Source organism: Electrona antarctica (assembly GCF_951216825.1).
Source record: "Electrona antarctica genome assembly, chromosome: 6".
NCBI classification, from domain to species: Eukaryota; Metazoa; Chordata; class Actinopteri; order Myctophiformes; family Myctophidae; genus Electrona; species Electrona antarctica.
Window position 1 is genome coordinate 42,450,683 of NC_136811.1, and position 20,909 is coordinate 42,471,591.

The following is a 20,909-nucleotide window of genomic DNA, read 5'->3' on the forward strand; positions in this document are numbered from 1 at the left end:
CAGCGCCCAGGGATCAACATTCCCCTCATAAATATTCATTTTTTATTCTTTTTTTTTAGCTCGTCATAATTCATGTTGTTTGCTTCTCGATTTGGTTCTGTTTACACGGACGTCCAATTGCTGTGGGCTCGTCGTTCACTGACGTGTGTCAGTTCCAACGGGTTGGTAAATTAGAGCCTCGCGTTATGAGAATCTGCTGCTGTGCAGCTGTCCCTGAATACACTGTGCATTTATCTGGCTATGGTTTATAATAGACTTGACGTTCAAGTTTGGAACGCCCTACCACCAGCCATCGAAAAGCATTAATGAAATGAATACACAGGACCGCAATGGAAACAAGCCCTCTTTCACTGTGTACTCTAATTGACCCCCAGGTGTGGTTAGAATATTGAAACATGTCTTCTCTGTGTGCACCTGTCCAACCCCAAAACAGGAGAGCGGCCCTTCAAATGTCCGCTGTGCAACTTTGCCTCCACCACGCAGTCCCACCTGTCGCGCCACAAGCGCGTGCACACCGGAGAGAAGCCCTACCGATGCCCCTGGTGCGAATACAGGTACACACACACACACAAGCACACGCACACACACACACACACACACACACACACACACACACACACACACACGCACACACATGCACACACACGCACGCACAAACGCATGCACACACACACACACACACACATGCACACACGCAGACACAAACGCACACACGCACACACACACATGCAAGCACACACACAAACGCACGGCTCATTGACCCTCCCACGCATGGACGGGCTGATGGCTGCCGCCATGGCACTGATGATCTGGGAGTTGATGGGAGAGCCTGATAGGTGTGTGTGTGTGTGTGTGTGTGTGTGTGTGTGTGTGTGTGTGTGTGTGTGTGTGTGTGTGTGTGTGCGTGTGCGTGCGCGTGCGTGTGTTTTTGTCTGACAGGTGGAGTCGTGGGGTGATTTGGGGCTGCTTGTTAATGTTGGACGTTTGTGGTCTTCGACGTGTGTGTGCATGAATGCATTTTTATGTTTCGTGCGTGTGTGTGTGTGTGCATGCGTGTGTGTGTGTGTGCGTGCGTGTGAGTGTGTGTCAGGTGTGTGTGAGGGGACGTGGGGAGGGTTTGGGTCATGATGGGGGAACGGTCCTAATCTCTACGGCTCCATCTCATCACTCTACCATCATCAACCGGCCCAGCCAGAGTCCCAACACACACACACACACACACACACACACACACACACACACACACACACACAGACACACAGACACACACACACACACACACACGCACTGTCACTGTCAGTGGCATTGGCAGGTCCCTGTCATTAAAACACCATCATACCACATCAGTAATTACACAGGAAATTGTCGGTGAAATTGAAAAAGTTTTGGCCAGCGTTGCACATCTCCATCTCTACGTCTCTCTCTCTCATTCTCTCCTCTTCATCATTCTCTTCCTCCTCCTCCTCCTCCTCCTCCCTTTATGGGAGAAGAGTGTGAGAGTGAATGATCTAAAACCCATCATTGGTTTTAGATGTACTCTTCCTCCATTATTTTTTATCCAGGTCATTTTAGTACCTACCGTGGCAGCTCTCTCAGATCGGACGTGTCTCCTTAACTCCACTCCCTTCATCTGTCTTCTTACTGTACATGCAGTACAGTGATCCATCTGTCTTCTTACTGTACATGCAGTACAGTGATCCATCTGTCTTCTTACTGTACAGTGCAGTGATCCATCTGTCTTCTTACTGTACAGTACAGTGATCCATCTGTCTTCTTACTGTACATGCAGTACAGTGATCCATCTGTCTTCTTACTGTACATCAGTACAGTGATCCATCTGTCTTCTTACTGTACATGCAGTACAGTGATCCATCTGTCTTCTTACTGTACATGCAGTACAGTGATCCATCTGTCTTCTTACTGTACATGCAGTACAGTGATCCATCTGTCTTCTTACTGTACATGCAGTACAGTGATCCATCTGTCTTCTTACTGTACATCAGTACAGTGATCCATCTGTCTTCTTACTGTACATCAGTACAGTGATCCATCTGTCTTCTTACTGTACATGCAGTACAGTGATCCATCTGTCTTCTTACTGTACATCAGTACAGTGATCCATCTGTCTTCTTACTGTACATGCAGTACAGTGATCCATCTGTCTTCTTACTGTACATCAGTACAGTGATCCATCTGTCTTCTTACTGTACATGCAGTACAGTGATCCATCTGTCTTCTTACTGTACATCAGTACAGTGATCCATCTGTCTTCTTACTGTACATCAGTACAGTGATCCATCTGTCTTCTTACTGTACATCAGTACAGTGATCCATCTGTCTTCTTACTGTACATCAGTACAGTGATCCATCTGTCTTCTTACTGTACATGCAGTACAGTGATCCATCTGTCTTCTTACTGTACAGTACAGTGATCCATCTGTCTTCTTACTGTACATCAGTACAGTGATCCATCTGTCTTCTTACTGTACATGCAGTACAGTGATCCATCTGTCTTCTTACTGTACATCAGTACAGTGATCCATCTGTCTTCTTACTGTACATCAGTACAGTGATCCATCTGTCTTCTTACTGTACATCAGTACAGTGATCCATCTGTCTTCTTACTGTACAGTACAGTGATCCATCTGTCTTCTTACTGTACATCAGTACAGTACAGTGATCCAGGGGGAAAGAGGGAATGATGAGTTGTAATAATTTGACTTTGTCTTATTATTTTGAGATTAACCCATTTTGACCTCGATTTTTCAAAAATAGCAGACCTACAAGCTCATAGCGTGCCACTCGGTGGTGCGCTATGAGCTTGTAGATCTGCTATTTTTCAATAGCTAAAGCATAGCATAATGCTAACACCAAAAGGGGTTCCCGCCCAAAATGGGTTAACACATGAATTGCTTTTGACCGAATATTCCGTCATTAAAATCCAACCGTTGTCTCCCTTTGACGGAATTCTCTGTCATTTAATGTACTTTATTGATATGAAACTGTCGCTGATAATCAACTTTCAACAACTGACCCGGTTGCTAGGCAACGCCTTCGTCACCCCCAGCACCAGGATGTTTGCGCACGGCCCCCATAGAGCTCCCATTCGAAGCAGGATCTTTCTTGCCTTGTATCTCTGAAACTACGAGCGCTGTCCGCGGTGGTGATGATCCATCCGAGGTTCGGGTGTGATTTGTGATTTTTTTCTTTATCGCATCGCTCCCGACATATTACAGTTTCTGGTGAAAGATATACAGCGTGAGCTATACTGCTAACACAAGCCGTGTCTTGCAATGGAGGTCTGCGAGCGAGTAACCCGGATGTGAAAACATGGAAATCAGTCGTGTTCTGCGTGGCACAGCTAACTGGCCTAACTGTCGCCACCTTGCGGCAGACAATTAGTTAACAGAAGACCATGTCACCTTGTGCTAATGTTATTTGAAACCGCCGAGGAAAGCTATCATTAGCTATCAATTGTTAACGCGTCGGCCGTGGCACGGCCCGGCGCAGCAAGACCCAGAACAGGACAACTGTTCCCCCATTGTTTCTGCGCTGATACCCGTATGATCGTTACAGATTGTGGCAAATGAAACAGCAAATTAGAAGCCCAATTAACATTTTTTGGTAGCCCCGGGGGTGCCGAGGGGTTTCGGAGGGGGGAGGGGGCGGGGGCAGCGTGGAGGGGGAGGGGGCGAGGGGGGGAGCAGGGGTCGAGGCAGAGACCCCGCTGGCTTACTAATGTGGGGATGAGGAATTGAATGCGGGGGCCTCCTCCGACAGCCATGAGGGGCCTCGCCTCCTCCGACAGCCATGAGGGGCCTCGCCTTCACCCCCTGCTTTTACACTTTGAATGCATGTTTAAAGATCCCGGCGTCTCTAGCGACTTGACCGAGATAAGGAGGTACTAGATGGTGTTAGTGCGTTTGACCTTTTGATACAAGCCCCAGCTTATGAAATAAATATCCTGCCGTGCCGCGGCAAAAAACATATTTAGCTCCGAGACAAATGCAGTAGCGCTGGTGTGACTGGCAATGTTTAATTCTAGAAACACAGATATTCTTTTTTTTACCGTGCTTCTGTTTGCCGAAGCAAATCCCATTTGCAATATTAATACGTACATCCATATGGAGAGAATATTCATGCTTGAGCTTAAATGTGACATCTTTGGATACACCACTTGCTACAATAGCATCGCCCCATCAAGGCCACTCCTCAAATGCATGTAAATGAGTGAGAAGTGAATGATGCATCAAATGCCACTCATATATTATTCACAGACAGAGGGCCTGGATAATAGAGGGAGAGATAATTATAGTTGGGGGTAGAAGTGGTAAATATTCTAATGATATTGCACTGGGAGTCTCCTCGGCTGTCAATTAACAATGTCTACTTTACTATCTATCCCCCCCGCCCTATTTATGCAAGCACAAAAACTTCCCGGCTGCACGCTTTAAGCAGTGATTTCTATTGTTCTCAATGAGGAGTTTTCTCATTAGAGGCTGCGGAGGCATCATAAACGCTCTAATTGATATCTAGCCTCCTGACTTCTTCTTGCCGTTAATACCAGGCTTTCTGGGGCTGTTATTATTTATTGAAAAGTGGTTAGACTGCTCACGTCTCAATCCCGGCGCGCGGAAATAAAGGTCGGCTTCGACTCCCAGGCGGTGCACGCACGGGGCTTTGAGGAGGGGACGAGGCGATGTCAGAGGGCCGACGACCTTGTAAAGTGAAGGAGAGAGAGGGGACGCTAATGATGATGACTGGAAGGGGGGGGGGGGGGGGACTCCACTCCTTTACAAAAGACACACATCTGAATCTCCCTAACGAAGCACCTCTCAATTACACCTCTCTCTCTCTCCCATTTCCATACGCTACAGTCCAGGAGGAGGAATATGGAAATGGTTGAAAATAGAGAGAGAGAGAGAGAGAGAGAGAGAGAGAGAAGGGAGAAGAGTTCTGGGGGCGATACATCCGCTGGGCGTCAGGCTGATTCCCATGGTGGGTGTGTGTGTGTGTGTGTGCGTGCATGTGTGTGTGTTTGCGTGTGTGTGTGCGCGTGCGCGGAGGCAGTTGAAACAGCATTTGGACTAATTAATACGGTGTGCGTAGCAGAAGAGGACCTGTGTGTGTGTGTGTGTGTGTGTGTGTGTGTGTGTGTGTGTGTGTGTGTGTGTGTGTGTGTGTGTGTGTGTGTGTGTGTGTGTGTGTGTGTGTGTGTGTGTGTGTGTGTGTGTGTGTGTGTGTGTGTGTGTCACGCACGCGCATAGCAGGAGAGGACCGGTGTGCTTTTCACTAACGGTGACACCTGCTGACTCCTAAACGTGCGTTGTGTTGTTTTAATATGACAATTATGCCATTACCATATCTGAGAGATAGCATGCCCCCCCCCCCTCCCCCCTCCTCCTTCCTCCCCCTTAGGAATCCACCCGCGCACTCTTTAGAACCTTTTAGCGCTGCTGCAAATTTTATCTATTTATGCCACTTATTCGCTCCCGAATAAGAAATGAGTTCATTTAGTATTAAATGTATTTTCCTTTTTTTCTTTTTCTTTTTTATCCTTAACCCATTCTGACCTGAGATCAGATTCTATAAATGTCTTATACATCCTGACAGTTTTCTGAAAAAGCTGTTTCTATGTCAGTCGTTCTTCGATTTTTCAAAAATAGCAGACCTACAAGCACTCGGTGGCGCGCTATGAGCTTGTAGATCTGCTATTTTTCAATAGCTAAAGCATAACATAATGCTAACACCAAAAGGGGTTCCCGCCCAAAATGGGTTAACTCCATGATGTATGATAATTCATATTACCGCTAAGCATGTGGCAGTTTGGAATTCTGCATTACACCTAAAAAAAAGTTTTTTTCCCCCCACCGTATATGGCAAACAGATGCAGTGGTGGTGGCACATGCCTTGTGGACTCGTTATCCATATTCCTGCGATGTAATCACAACAATAATTAGGGGAATAAGTGATTTGGGATACACAAACATCATGAGGTTACGCACAATTCTACATATTTGTATCCATTGTCTAATTAAGCGAGGGAGACACCGTATCTTCTGGCTCACGTCAAAGTAGATTAAGCATTCATTGCAACAGATGGAATACAGTTAAACTTGGAGTTAAAGGCTCCCCGTTGGCAGATGATCCTGAATGTTGTCGAATCAAGCATGCTAAGCAAAATCAGGGAACGTTGGTGAAACCCCCATAGGGATACAATATTAATACATAAGCAATACATTGACATTGGCTTGAATCAGCAGACATTGACATTTGAACAGCAGATATACTCTGTTTTAGCCTATATGCCATGCAGGCTCTGATCAAAAGGTGGAGGCTGGGGTGGAGGAGGCGCTAAGCATCAGTGGATGTGTGTGTGTGTGTGTGTGTGTGTGTGTGTGTGTGTGTGTGTGTGTGTGTGTGTGTGTGTGTGTGTGTGTGTGTGTGTGTGTGTGTGTGTGTGTGTGTGTGTGTGTGTGTGTGTGTGTGTGTGTGTGTGTGTGTGTGTGTGTGTGTGTGTGTGTGTGTGTGTGTGTGTGTGTGTGTGTGTGCGTGCGTGCGTGCGTGCGTGCGTGCGTGCGTGCGTGCGTGCGTGCGTGCGTGCGTGCGTGCGTGCGTGCGTGCGTGCGTGCGTGCGTGCGTGCGTGCGTGCGTGCGTGCGTGCGTGCGTGCGTGCGTGCGTGCGTGCGTGCGTGCGTGCGAATTCTGATTGGAATATGAATGATGTGACGTAATGATCAGCTGAGCTGTGAATGAGAATTGGAAGCTATAGGCTGATGGATACAATCAGCTGACTGACAGCGGATTACAGTTTAGGCATGCAGACTACTGTGTCCCTGTAACCAACTATAACGCTGTGCTTCATTTCTCTATTCTGCAGTATAGCGAGAGCACAGTGCCACAGTAGCATTTAGCTTGGCCGCGGTGCACTGCTTTGTGAAGGGCCTTCACCGGTGGCTACAGCTAACTATTTCCTACAGTGTTCTTGTGAAGTGCCTTCACCGGTGGCTACAGCTAACTATTTCCTACAGTGTTCTTGTGAAGTGCCTTCACCGGTGGCTACAGCTAACTATTTCCTACAGTGTTCTTGTGAAGGGCCTTCACCGGTGGCTACAGCTAACTATTTCCTACAGTGTTCTTGTGAAGGGCCTTCACCGGTGGCTACAGCTAACTATTTCCTACAGTATTCTTGTGAAGTGCCTTCACCGGTGGCTACAGCTAACTATTTCCTACAGTATTCTTGTGAAGGGCCTTCACCGGTGGCTACAGCTAACTATTTCCTACAGTATTCTTGTGAAGGGCCTTCACCGGTGGCTACAGCTAACTATTTCCTACAGTATTCTTGTGAAGGGCCTTCACCGGTGGCTACAGCTAACTATTTCCTACAGTATTCTTGTGAAGGGCCTTCACCGGTGGCTACAGCTAACTATTTCCTACAGTATTCTTGTGAAGGGCCTTCACCGGTGGCTACAGCTAACTATTCCCTACAGTGTCCTTGTGAAGGGCCTTCACCGGTGGCTACAGCTAACTATTTCCTACAGTGTTCTTGTGAAGGGCCTTCACCGGTGGCTACAGCTAACTATTCCCTACAGTGTCCTTGTGAAGGGCCTTCACCGGTGGCTACAGCTAACTATTTCCTACAGTGTTCTTGTGAAGTGCCTTCACCGGTGGCTACAGCTAACTACTTCCTACAGTGTTCTTGTGAAGTGCCTTCACCGGTGGCTACAGCTAACTATTTCCTACAGTATTCTTGTGAAGTGCCTTCACCGGTGGCTACAGCTAACTACTTCCTACAGTGTTCTTGTGAAGGGCCTTCACCGGTGGCTACAGCTAACTATTTCCTACAGTGTTCTTGTGAAGTGCCTTCACCGGTGGCTACAGCTAACTATTTCCTACAGTATTTCAGAGCCCAGTGAGGGTCTGGTGGTGTGTGGGTTTGTTGTGTTTTCTTTTGTACCCTGTTAAGAGCAGTCCCAAATGAAGCTGGCCAGGGCTGGACCATGGCCCCATGATGGAGAGAGGTGTCTCTGCAAAAGTGAAAACAAATTCTCTCCTTGGCTGGCGTGAGCTATGGCACTGTGAGGCTTTATTGTCCCGGCCAAGGTGATAAGGGAGAGTAATTGCGTATTATACTGTCCGAGAATGTCAGGCCCAAACCGAGCACGAGTGCCCCATCCATCAACACATGATGCCGTGTGTGTGTGTGCGTGCGTGTGCATGCGTGCGTGCGTGCTCATGCGTGCATGTTTGAGACTGTTCCGGTTCTTGCACATGCTTGCTTGCATGATGCAGTGTGTGTGTGTGTGTGTGTGTGTGTGTGTGTGTGTGTGTGTGTGTGTGTGTGTGTGTGTGTGTGTGTGTGTGTGTGTGTGTGTGTGTGTGTGTGTGTGTGTGTGTGTGTGTGTGTGTGTGTGTGTGTGAGAGAGTGAGTGATATTTTTATATGGATTCACTGTGTGCATAGGCGTTCTTGTGTAGAAGCGTGTGCACGTGTGGCATATCTTGCCCGGATGTGTGTTTGACGGAAGTGTGTGTCTGTGCTGTATGTACGTACGTATGTACTGTATGAATGTATGTGTGCGGACATGTTTGCTCCCCCCTCCCTCTCATGTGTGTGTGTGTGCGTGTGCGTGTCCGTGGGCAGGTTTAGATAGGGCCTGGGAGCAGGTCAGGCAGCCTCATTAATCAGAAGGGGCCTGTGTGTGTGTGTGTGTGTGTGTGTGTGTGTGTGTGTGTGTGTGTGTGTGTGTGTGTGTGTGTGTGTGTGTGTGTGTGTGTGTGTGTGTGTGTGTGTGTGTGTGTGTGTGTGTGTGTGTGTGTGTGTGTGTGTGTGTGTGTGTGTGTGTGTGTGTGTGTGACTCTGTGAGCTGACATCATTACATCCTGCACCCAGCAGTAGCTCACTGCCTCGTCTGACCAGCCCAAAGACCCCTGTGTGCACACAAGCATATGTTTGTATTACTATTCTTGCGAGGACATGCAAACATTTAGGACAGCATTTCATTTGGGACGGGCATTTATATATTTATATATTTTGTTATGAATACGTGAAAGTACAAACTGACAACCACCACCTTGACCTGAAACTGGAGTATGCATGAGCCTTAACCGCAAGACAAATCTTTTCCTAATTGTAAGTCTGAAAATGTGTGATCATTTCTCAATTTCTATACGTGAAGAGTAACATGTGGCTTTCACACACACACACACACACACACACACACACACACACACACACACACACACACACACACACACACACACACACACACACACCTGACCAGAGCAGCTCTTCCCCTATTGCACACACTGCACACACGAATGCTCACTGCATGTCATGCTCCGTGCGCGTCAGGCTCCGTGCACATCTCCGTGCTCATGCCTCTAATCCCACACCCTTCATACAGCCACAAAAGACACATAGCACGGGTGTCTCAGTACATATCTCCAAAGCGATATGTTTTCTCGTACTCCGTGGCGCAGCGATTCAGCGCCAGTCGCCTGCAGCTCTCGACACCATGTCACATGCTAAGCGGAACAAGTATGAGGAAAGCCAATATTTAAAAGATATGTGAAAGCCTGACAGGAGAACAAAGGAGTTGGTGGCAGGGAAACATGTGTAACCAATTGTGTTTTTGGTGTCTGTGAAAGTCTTTGTTTTTTTTTTATAGACACTTTTTGCTACGTAGCTGCAGTGCTAAATCACCAGGGTGAATCACCGCGGTTTTGCTTGTAAAAGAAATAGACAGGGGACATAAAGCTGTGTATACTTTGAAAAAGAAAATAGTTGAAATACAAGCTCAAATTACGGTAATACAATACAACACATTGTGAACTTAAAGAGATTTCGCTGTAAGTTAACATACATGTTTAATTAAATTGTAACATTAACACATAAAACTAAAACATATCAGACAGTGTGCATTTCCCAAAAGGAAACGCATGCATTTAATTCAGTCTGACCAGAAGCAAGACATCTCCACCTGTTTTAAACATGAATGACCAGGATGGGGGTCAGTAGCCTGGGTTCCAGCCTGAATCGCTGCGTTCTGTGATTCTGAATTGTCACTCGCTGGACAGAGGCTGCTTGACTCGCATTTCATAACGTCAACTGTTACGTAGCCACATTGTTGCTGATACGTCATCAGCCAGCGCCACTCTAGGGGCTAGGGGGTGAGGGGATAGCCCCCATGCCTCCCCACCAGAAAATGGAAGTCTGGGCGTTAACTGTGTTTAGGGGATGAACGCCTTGAGAGTCTGTCCATAATAATAACCCTCCCCCCTCCCAAGCTCTAATGCCAAGCATGAGCTTGGTCATCATTTCAAGCAAAACAAAATGTTAGCACAGCAAACAATCCATGGGAACGTTGTCACCCATTTGGGAATTTATGTCTTGGTTTTTATTCCCCCTCTTCTCATGTCCCCCTTGTCTTTTAATCTCTGTTTATATTTAAACAAGAATGAATGCCTTTTATCTACCCCCCCTCCCCCCTCAGATCCAACTGCGCTGAGAACATCCGCAAGCACATCCTCCACACGGGGAAGCACGACGGAGTGAAGATGTACAACTGTCCCAAGTGTGAGCACGCCACCAACGCCCCCATGGAGTTCCGCAACCACCTGAAGGACCAGCACCCGGACATAGAGAACCCTGACCTGGCCTACCTGCACGCAGGTAAGGCCACATAGAGAACCCTGACCTGACCTACCTGTACCCAGGTAAGGCCACATAGAGAACCCTGACCTGGCCTACCTGCACCCAGGTAAGGCCACATAGAGAACCCTGACCTGGCCTACCTGCACCCAGGTAAGGCCACATAGAGAACCCTGACCTGGCCTACCTGCACCCAGGTAAGGCCACATAGAGAACCCTGACCTGGCCTACCTGCATGCAGGTAAGGCCACATAGAGAACCCTGACCTGGCCTACCTGCATGCAGGTAAGGCCACATAGAGAACCCTGACCTGGCCTACCTGCACCCAGGTAAGGACACATAGAGAACCCTGACCTGGCCTACCTGCACGCAGGTAAGGCCACATAGAGAACCCTGACCTGACCTACCTGCACGCAGGTAAGGCCACATAGAGAACCCTGACCTGACCTACCTGCACCCAGGTAAGGCCACATAGAGAACCCTGACCTGACCTACCTGCACCCAGGTAAGGCCACATAGAGAACCCTGACCTGGCCTACCTGCACGCAGGTAAGGCCACATAGAGAACCCTGACCTGGCCTACCTGCACCCAGGTAAGGCCACATAGAGAACCCTGACCTGACCTACCTGCACGCAGGTAAGGCCACATAGAGAACCCTGACCTGGCCTACCTGCATGCAGGTAAGGCCACATAGAGAACCCTGACCTGGCCTACCTGCAGGTAAGGCCACATAGAGAACCCTGACCTGGCCTACCTGCAGGTAAGGCCACATAGAGAACCCTGACCTGGCCTACCTGTATGCAGGTAAGGCCACATAGAGAACCCTGACCTGGCCTACCTGCACGCAGGTAAGGCCACATAGAGAACCCTGACCTGGCCTACCTGCATGCAGGTAAGGCCACATAGAGAACCCTGACCTGGCCTACCTGCACGCAGGTAAGGCCACATAGAGAACCCTGACCTGGCCTACCTGCATGCAGGTAAGGCCACATAGAGAACCCTGACCTGGCCTACCTGCATGCAGGTAAGGCCACATAGAGAACCCTGACCTGGCCTACCTGCATGCAGGTAAGGCCACATAGAGAACCCTGACCTGGCCTACCTGCATGCAGGTAAGGCCACATAGAGAACCCTGGCCTACCTGTATGCAGGTAAGGACACATAGAGAACCCTGACCTGGCCTACCTGTATGCAGGTAAGGCCACATAGAGAACCCTGACCTGGCCTACCTGCACGCAGGTAAGGACACATAGAGAACCCTGACCTGGCCTACCTGCACGCTTCATCGTCCAGTGGTGCTGCGTGTACACCGGAACAATACACATGCAAAACCCATCCAGGTTCATTTTAGACAGGAAGCACTCACGTCAAAGTAGATTCACCATTTTATGCAACAAATGGTATATGGTTAAACTTGTGCTCTATCAAGACAGTTAATGAGAATAACTTGAATCATGCAATCTTGAAGCATACAAAGACATGAATCAGATTAGAGCTATGTCAACATTGAATTCTAGTTTACTTTATCAATATTGAATTCTAGTTTACTTAGAGCCATGCCCACGCGAATTCCAGTTCCAGTTCAGCAACATGTTTGAGCAATACGTAAGCAATATGTTGACATTAATCTTTTGCTTGAATCAGCAGACATATTTCCCAAGCATTTGAGCCTATGCCAGACTCTTGAGCCTATGCCAGATTTGAGATCAAAAGGTACATGGAGGCATGGGGTGGAGGAGGCAAGCTTTGACAGCAGCCGCGTGGCAGCTACCTCTATCTGTGATCGAAGAAGCAGCTGTAGTAGTGAAGCAAAACCTGAACTTTTAACATTCAGTAGATTTTCTGTGGTCTGGGGTTTTCAGGCTCAAGCAAGTGCTCTGATTTTCCTGCTGTTTGTGATGTCACAGCCTGCAAATCCTATATATGTCACTGGGATTTTCCAGCAGATGTCACTGTTTTCACTGTTTTGCCTGTTTTCATTGCAGCTCAAAAGGCTTCCAAACCCCAGAGAAAACTCCAGGCCACAGAAAACCCACTGAATGTTCAAAGTTCAGGTTTTTTGGGTATAATTAAGGTCATACAACCTAAAAGAAAAACGAAAAATACAAATAAATGAAAATGAATGTCATGAAACCTTTAATGGAATGCTCTGCTAAGAGCGTGAGCTCTGATTGGAGTATGAATGAGTGACGTAATGATCAGCTGAGCTGTGAATGAGAATAGGAACTGACTGACAGCTGATTACAGCTTCGGCATGAGACTCACAAGCCCAGACTAACACTGGGCTTATTTTCACACACACACACACACACACACACATGGATTAAAGTTCTCAGTCGCCACGACTGAGAACGTCTTTTTGATTCCATAGAAGCAATCGTCATGTCTTTTTTGGAGGCACGTTTGCACAGCGAAAACATGCTCTCAATCTTTGAGAGCTTGTAGATTGTCTATTTTTGGTTATTATTTAGAGCATTTGACGTGGTCTTCCATACAATCTGTAATAGTCTCGGTCAATCTGTAATTTCTTTCACCTCGTTGACAGCAAGGACAATATTACTAAAACATCATCATTTTCCATATTGTGTTGATGTGAATGAAACAAAAACCATCCGCAGCACTTAATATGTATTGTTGGCAGTCTTCAATTATCAGAGCAGCAACAGCAGCATATGCTTTTCCGTCGTTGGTCTTCCTCAGCATTTCCAGCTCCACAGAGGGAATGAGCCGTATTTATAGACAACCTCCACCACTAATCAAACAATGGCTGCACTCAGTCAAACAACAGGGAAATGCAGCAACCATATAATCATTTCTCTCATCGTCGCAGCCATGTCAACTGTGAAAGCTTTATGCCGTGTATAGCCATCTTCCACAATTGTTAGCTTGAGGCTCGTTAAACTGGTGGCCAAGTGCAGTCAATCAGCATAGCGTCTTCTCCAGAAAGCTGAGTCACCGTTCAGAAATAAGGAACACTTTGTTTCAAAGAATATTGTCTTTCTGACTTATGTAGTCATGAGCCTTTCAGTTGTTCATCAACTTATTTAAATATAAAGTTTAGCCTCGGTGGGATGGGGTGCACACGCTGATCCAGCACACCAAAAGACCGACTTGCGGAAATCATCCGTCGCTCCGAATCCCGCGTACATAAACAGCAGATCCAAAACAACAGGTGGTAGCTGGGGTGGTGGAGGGTGAGCAGCAGTGGAGCAGCAGCAGCATGACAGCAGCAAAGCAAGCAGGAATGAGCAGTGTAAACTTCCAGATTAAATTGAGTGCCATTGATGTATACGTCATTTCAATCCAACGCACAGACCGTCGTGTACGACATGTCGTGTTTTCAGTGTTTTTGATAGAGGGTGCTCTTCCACAACCTCTGAGTGATCCTAGGACTTCCGAAGAAGAGTACAGTATACACCCGGAAGTAATATGATTACAAAAATCCAGCTGTAGTGTGTGTGTGTGTGTGTGTGTGTGTGTGTGTGTGTGTGTGTGTGTGTGTGTGTGTGTGTGTGTGCGTGTGCGTTTGCGCGCGCCTTGCCCCGTTCTCCACCGAGAGAGACTGGCGTGAGCCTCTGTGGAGAAAGAAGCACTCAAAGATTACTCGTCTGGGCCGTCCCTGCCAATCACTCGGACCGGCAGCGAGCTAGTGACAGATGAAATCTTGTTCCTCGTCCATTGGCTCCATTGTGTCCCAGCGTCGTCGTCCCCTTTGTCCTTGAAGACCACCAAATCCAATCCGCCGAGTGCTCGTCCTTCATCGAGGGGAGCAGAGAGGACAGACTTTATCCTGTTATCCCTCTGACCTCTCACGTGAAGAGCGCCAGAGCTCAGAGGGGGTGTGGTGGTGCGGGCCGGCCGGCGAGGCCTGGCAAGGAGGCAGCAGGCCATAACCCCCCCCCCAATGAGCTGGGCCCGGGTTGCGTCCTCAAGGTGTTGACTGTTGAAGTTCACCGGCTTGGGCTTGCATGTAATGGGGGTTCTTCTCATGTAGACTTATTGTTGGCTATGATCATGCATTCCCCTTTCTCTAAATTGTAGGACGAGCTTTTTTGCTTTATTTTGTTTATTTTGCCCCACCTCCACCTCTCCTGCATGTGTCACCTTGTGTGGGCTTTGTGTCTGTGTACCCCCCCCCACATCCCACCCAAGACCACCTCTCACCCCACAGCACCTTTCTGCTCTCTCCCCACACCATCTCGCCTCACTCTCCTTCACCCTTCACTTATTCACACACATACACTCAGCTGACCTTCGGTGAAAAAAGATGGCCTCCTGCATTTTTGCTTAAAAGTGTGTTATATCCCCATGATCCCTCTGTGTCTTCGCCCTTCTTCTCTTGAAGAAGGGTGAGAGTGGAGGACGTGGGGGCTGTGCTTGCGTGCAGGCATCCGTGCGCGCGTGCATGTGTGTGTGGTGCGTGTGTTTGGCACAAACGTTTCATCTAAGTAGACCGAACAAGACCAAAAGAAAGAGATGGAGGGAAAAAAAGATTAAGAAGGTAGATGTTGAATTAACCTGCTTGTGATTGCTCTCTGTCAGAGTGGCGAGGCGGCTGGCATGCGAGAGGCAAATCGTCTGTGATGGCCCTTCCCGCTGTTCTCCCTTTGAAAGACACAGATCAAACGACCCCCCCCCCCCCCTCCGCACCCCAGTCACGAGTCCTCACAGCCCCCCCCCCCCACGCGCTCGATTGATTGACACCCGGACGTCTCCGACTCGGCTCTGTCTCTCTCCATCACTCTCTCTCTCTCTCTCTCTCTCTCTCGTGCTAGTCGCGTCGCTCCCTCTCTCTCTCCCCTCTTTTATTCAGCGTTGCACTTCGAATTAAAACCCTTCTCAAGGATGAAAGGAGAGGTCCTCTCTGCAAACTGAGGAGGGGGGGGGGGGGGAATTAGACCCGGGCGAGCGATGGAGGGGAATGATGATTAGAATTAGAGAGAGAGAGAGATGGAGAGATGAGGAAAAGGGGGGAAAATGAAAGTCTGATATGAGGGAGGAAAAATGTTGCTGATGGTGACACATTTTAATAAAATGGTAATGACAATTGTCTTCGCCGTGAGATCTACGGAGAGATAAGCCAGCCGGTGGAAAGGGAGTGGAGGAGGTGTGATCTCGCCGCAGATGCATGCAGGCGATATAGCGCCATGCATCTGCGCACTGCACAACCTAGAGTGTAAAAATGGAGAGTTAACCCGTTTTATATAAGGTGACACAAATATGTCACCTTATAGCTTTTAACCATTATTTATATTCTTTCACAGCGAACGTTTTCAACTCAAATCTTTGCTTCTGTGGGAGGTCCCTGGAACAACATATTAATATTTTGAGATGGGGGTCGGCGGCCAATTCCATGTAATTCTGGGGGTCCTTGACATGAAATTGTTTGAGAACCACTGACTTAGAAACATAGGTTTTTCATAAATCTGTCTTTGGTTTGGTTTTGAAGACATTTGTAGAATCTGGTCTCATGTCTCAATGGCTTAAATGGACATGCAGGGTTCTTTGGGCCGATTCATACTCCTATTTTAGAGCCGAATAAAAGTCGTTTCGGCTCTGTAGAGCCTACAATGTGGCGTCATTTTAGGTTCGGGGGGGGGGGGGGGGGGGGGGGGGGGGTACCGTCCTAAAGTCGGCTCTTCGGTGCTACTGAAAATTTCTGACGAGCCGAAAACATTTCGGCACTACAGCGCCGAAACAGCGGTAAAATAGGAGTATGAATCGGCCCTTACAGTGTGCAGTGAGACTGGGAGCTACAGGTATCTCGCAGCATTACATTGCGACCTTCCTGCAGAATGAATAACCCCCCCCCCCCCCCCCCCCACACACACACACACACACACAGCACGTGCGCTATGATAACTTTCTCTTCTCCTCGCTCTGTAGTTCTCACACTGCAGCCATACGCCAGTGATTGGCACAGCCTTGGGAAAATGGTACCTCTCCTTATTTCTTTATTATCTGCCTCCAGCAAGGTCAGCGATGGTTTGAGGGCAGCGCGGTTGTTAAAACAGCCTCCTGTCCTCCTTTGGTAACTAGCACCGCTCTCTAACACGCACGCACGCACGCACGCACGCACGCACGCACGCACGCACACACAAACACACAAACACACACACACGTTCACACACGTTCACTCATTCAGGTAGGGCTGTGGCCATTAGCGTGCTGAGAGCATCCTCATTTCCTCATGTCTTAATTGTGAAATATACCTCTAATTTTGGACCACGGTCATAATAATTACAGAACTTGGGGGCACAGCGATCAAATGGCTCTGTAATTAGTTACTGGTTACTGGTTGAGTATTTGTGCCTAGTGCGTGCACACACACACAGACACAGACGCACACACACACACACAAACACACACAAACACACACACGCACACACACACACAAACTTCTGGGAGGTATTGTTGCTGCTTCGTTGCGCAGATTCTATTTTCCCTAATACCGCGTGATCGATGGCTAACCGTAGGAGCCTATAGTATAGTATAGGAGAGCGCCGGCCTTGTAAATGATGGTCTTAATACACACATCACGACCACAGGCAAATCCATTTGTTTGCATGCGTCGTAGTTTCTTTATTTTTTGTGTGTCTTGTTTCTTATTTACACAAATCTCTAAACAAATGTGTCGTTCAGTGGCTTTTACTTGTGTTGTCGTGCACGCCCGCGTCACTCTCTCTCTCCCCCTCCGCTGCAGCTCCTGCTGTTCATGCAGTGTAATGTAAGATTAACTCTCCAGAGTTTTACCTGAGTGTCGTGTTACAGGGCCGTGTTTGTCTCGCTGACGATTGGCAGGGTGGCGAAGGGAGGGGGGGAGGGGGGGGTGCAGGTGTTTATGTCATGCAAATGTGTCCCGCGGTATCCCGGTGTGGCACGCATATAACAACACCGTGGCAGCGCGGGGGAAAGGAGCCGCTCGCTGATATGAGAATCAAACATCTGTTTCTAATAACAACGTGCTATAAGTGACACTTTTTCCGGGGTGAAAAAAAAGCAACAACAACAACGCGTCGTATAGGATGAAGAAAAAAAACACTTACAGGACATCAAGTCATCATCAGCGTTTTGGTGTTCACCCAAACTGTGTCTTTATGGCGGCTGCCTTATGTCGCCTTGGCATGATGGGAGTGTCGTATTAAAAAATAAATAAGGCGTGGGCGCTTATGCTTCATTTATAGTCGTTGTATGATGGTGTCAATTAGGGATGGGAATTATCGATTAAGTCATTAATAATTGATACGTTTCTGTGGCTAGCGAGGTGGGGGGGGGACCTTTTCTAACCGGTCCACATGTGCGTTCCTCGGCCGCGCAGACAGCACAGAAAACCACCCAATGATAGAACCGCTGAATTTTCAATTATTTTTTAACTGTTAAGTTTATTTGACTAATTTCTAAACAGTGATTAACGATTAACTATTAACATCCCTAGCATGGATAAATAGAGTATGCACCCCCACATCGTGCCATGACAAAGTCTTATAACTCAGGTTTTCCTCAAAGCAAAAGGTTTTGTACACTTTGAATAGTATTTTGCTAACTCAAAGACTAGGGAGGCTCTTCCAATCCCCCAGTGGGAAGTCACAGGATATTATTACTGGAACTGTCCCAGGAAAAAAGGCCTCACGATGAGAACATCTATTGGTTTCTTTGTCCCAGTGAAAGAACAGGGAAAGTGAATTGTGACAGGCTTAACATCTGCTCTGGTCCACTGGAAGGACGAGACTAAGGGCTTTGGTCCACTGCTAGGACAAGACTAAGGGCTTTGGTCCACTGGAAGGACAAGACTAAGGGCTTTGGTCCACTGGAAGGACAAGACTAAGGGCTTTGGTCCACTGGAAGGACAAGACTAAGGGCTTTGGTCCACTGCTAGGACAAGACTAAGGGCTTTGGTCCACTGGAAGGACAAGACTAAGGGCTTTGGTCCACTGGAAGGACAAGACTAAGGGCTTTGGTCCACTGCAAGGACAAGACTAAGGGTTGGTCCACTGCAAGGACAAGACTAAGGGCTTTGGTCCACTGCAAGGACAAGACTAAGGGCTTTGGTCCACTGGAAGGACAAGACTAAGGGCTTTGGTCCACTGCAAGGACAAGACTAAGGGCTTTGGTCCACTGGAAGGACAAGACTAAGGGCTTTGGTCCACTGGAAGGACGAGACTAAGGGCTTTGGTCCACTGGAAGGACAAGACTAAGGGCTTTGGTCCACTGGAAGGACAAGACTAAGGGCTTTGGTCCACTGGAAGGACAAGACTAAGGGCTTTGGTCCACTGGAAGGACGAGACTAAGGGCTTTGGTCCACTGCAAGGACAAGACTAAGGGCTTTGGTCCACTGGAAGGACAAGACTAAGGGCTTTGGTCCACTGGAAGGACAAGACTAAGGGCTTTGGTCCACTGGAAGGACACGACTAAGGGCTTTGGTCCACTGCAAGGACAAGACTAAGGGCTTTGGTCCACTGGAAGGACAAGACTAAGGGCGTTGGTCCACTGGAAGGACGAGACTAAGGGCTTTGGTCCACTGGAAGGACAAGACTAAGGGCTTTGGTCCACTGGAAGGACAAGACTAAGGGCTTTGGTCCACTGGAAGGACAAGACTAAGGGCTTTGGTCCACTGGAAGGACAAGACTAAGGGCTTTGGTCCACTGGAAGGACAAGACTAAGGGCTTTGGTCCACTGGAAGGACAAGACTAAGGGCTTTGGTCCACTGGAAGGACAAGACTAAGGGCTTTGGTCCACTGGAAGGACAAGACTAAGGGCTTTGGTCCACTGGAAGGACAAGACTAAGGGCTTTGGTCCACTGGAAGGACAAGACTAAGGGCTTTGGTCCACTGGAAGGACAAGACTAAGGGCTTTGGTCCACTGGAAGGACAAGACTAAGGGCTTTGGTCCACTGCAAGGACAAGACTAAGGGCTTTGGTCCACTGGAAGGACAAGACTAAGGGCTTTGGTCCACTGGAAGGACAAGACTAAGGGCTTTGGTCCACTGGAAGGACAAGACTAAGGGCTTTGGTCCACTGGAAGGACGAGACTGAGGGCGATAGACGCTAGAAATATTTTGAACGTTGTGTGATGTGCTACCGTAGCTTTGTCAATGTAGCTTTTTTACTGTAGTGTAAAACAGTGGGTGTACAAATGGAACCAAATGGACCCGTAAAGGTCCATTTGGTTCCATTTGCACACTCTCAGACCCCTTTTCCACCGGTTGGTTCCCAATGGGAACCGGTTCAGTTATTTTTGGTTTTTAGTCCATGAGCCAGAGCTCCAAAATTGGTGGGAAAAACTAGACCTATATTAAATATGTTAAAATGTTTATATGATCAATACAAGTAAATTAATACATGCTAACCCTTCCACAGTAGTACCTTTTTCATATTTTCGATTATTTTGCACATTTTCCTACATAATGCCTCATTTGCATATTTAAAAATATAAAATTTGTAATAGAATAAATCATTGTCTTTGTGTAAGTACTCAATTGGGGAAGTTTCATGGTGATAACAATTTAATATAGGTATGGTTTTGCCCACTCAATTCATAATTAACGTTCCAATTTTGGAGCTCTGGCTCATGGACTAAGAACCAAAAAGAACTGAAGGGGCCTCAGAGTTAGCCACAGGATTAATTTGGTTAACTATAGATAATTTATCTGGGGACCACCTAGAACCCCCTCAAAGACCACTGGGAGGTCCCCACTCCCAGACCCCAGGTGAGATGCACAAATGCTGTACAGTATCCTAACTTGGTCTCGTATGTCAGTCTTTACTGGCAAATATTCCATTGCTGGGACTCTTGATTCTTGATTTTTGTCTCCACCAGGCCGAAGGCATGGGGAGAGAGTATGTTTTGCACTCCGTCCGTGTGTGTGTGTGTCCGTCCGTCCGTGTGTGTGTGCGTCCGTCCGTCCGTCTGTTACCAGCTAATCTCCGGCACCGTTAACCCGGTCGATGCCAAATTTAGCGCACACACTCCCTGGATACCAACGATGAACTTCTGCCCCAAATTTTCCAGAACGGCCTGTTATAGTGCCACCAGGAGGCCGACTTTTGAAAAACACATTTTTGGATATTACTCTTCCAGATTCTGTCCAAAAATCCTGCAAATCGTTACACAGTATCTCTATAGTCATGTGTTCAAGACGGATCTGTCCGATATTTCATATTCCATCCGAAGTGGCTAACATTGGCTTTCAAAGTTTGCAGGATTGGCCCGTTTTGAACAAAAAGCCTCAAATCATGAACGCAGCGTGCAATTTACA

The 20,909-nt window shown here is 47.8% G+C and overlaps 1 protein-coding gene across 1 annotated transcript in view; it reads left to right on the forward strand.

The window, feature by feature from the left end:
- The window catches only part of LOC306925102 (zinc finger protein 407-like), a gene marked incomplete at both ends in the record, with an annotated part of 73,666 nt that overhangs the window by 1,605 nt on the left and 51,152 nt on the right, over positions 1–20,909 (forward strand). Inside the window, 2 exons of the mRNA XM_079503781.1 lie at positions 434–554; positions 10,496–10,674. Of these exons, the coding sequence (XP_079359907.1) occupies positions 434–554; positions 10,496–10,674 (300 nt within the window). The remainder of the gene's footprint in view (positions 1–433; positions 555–10,495; positions 10,675–20,909) is intronic.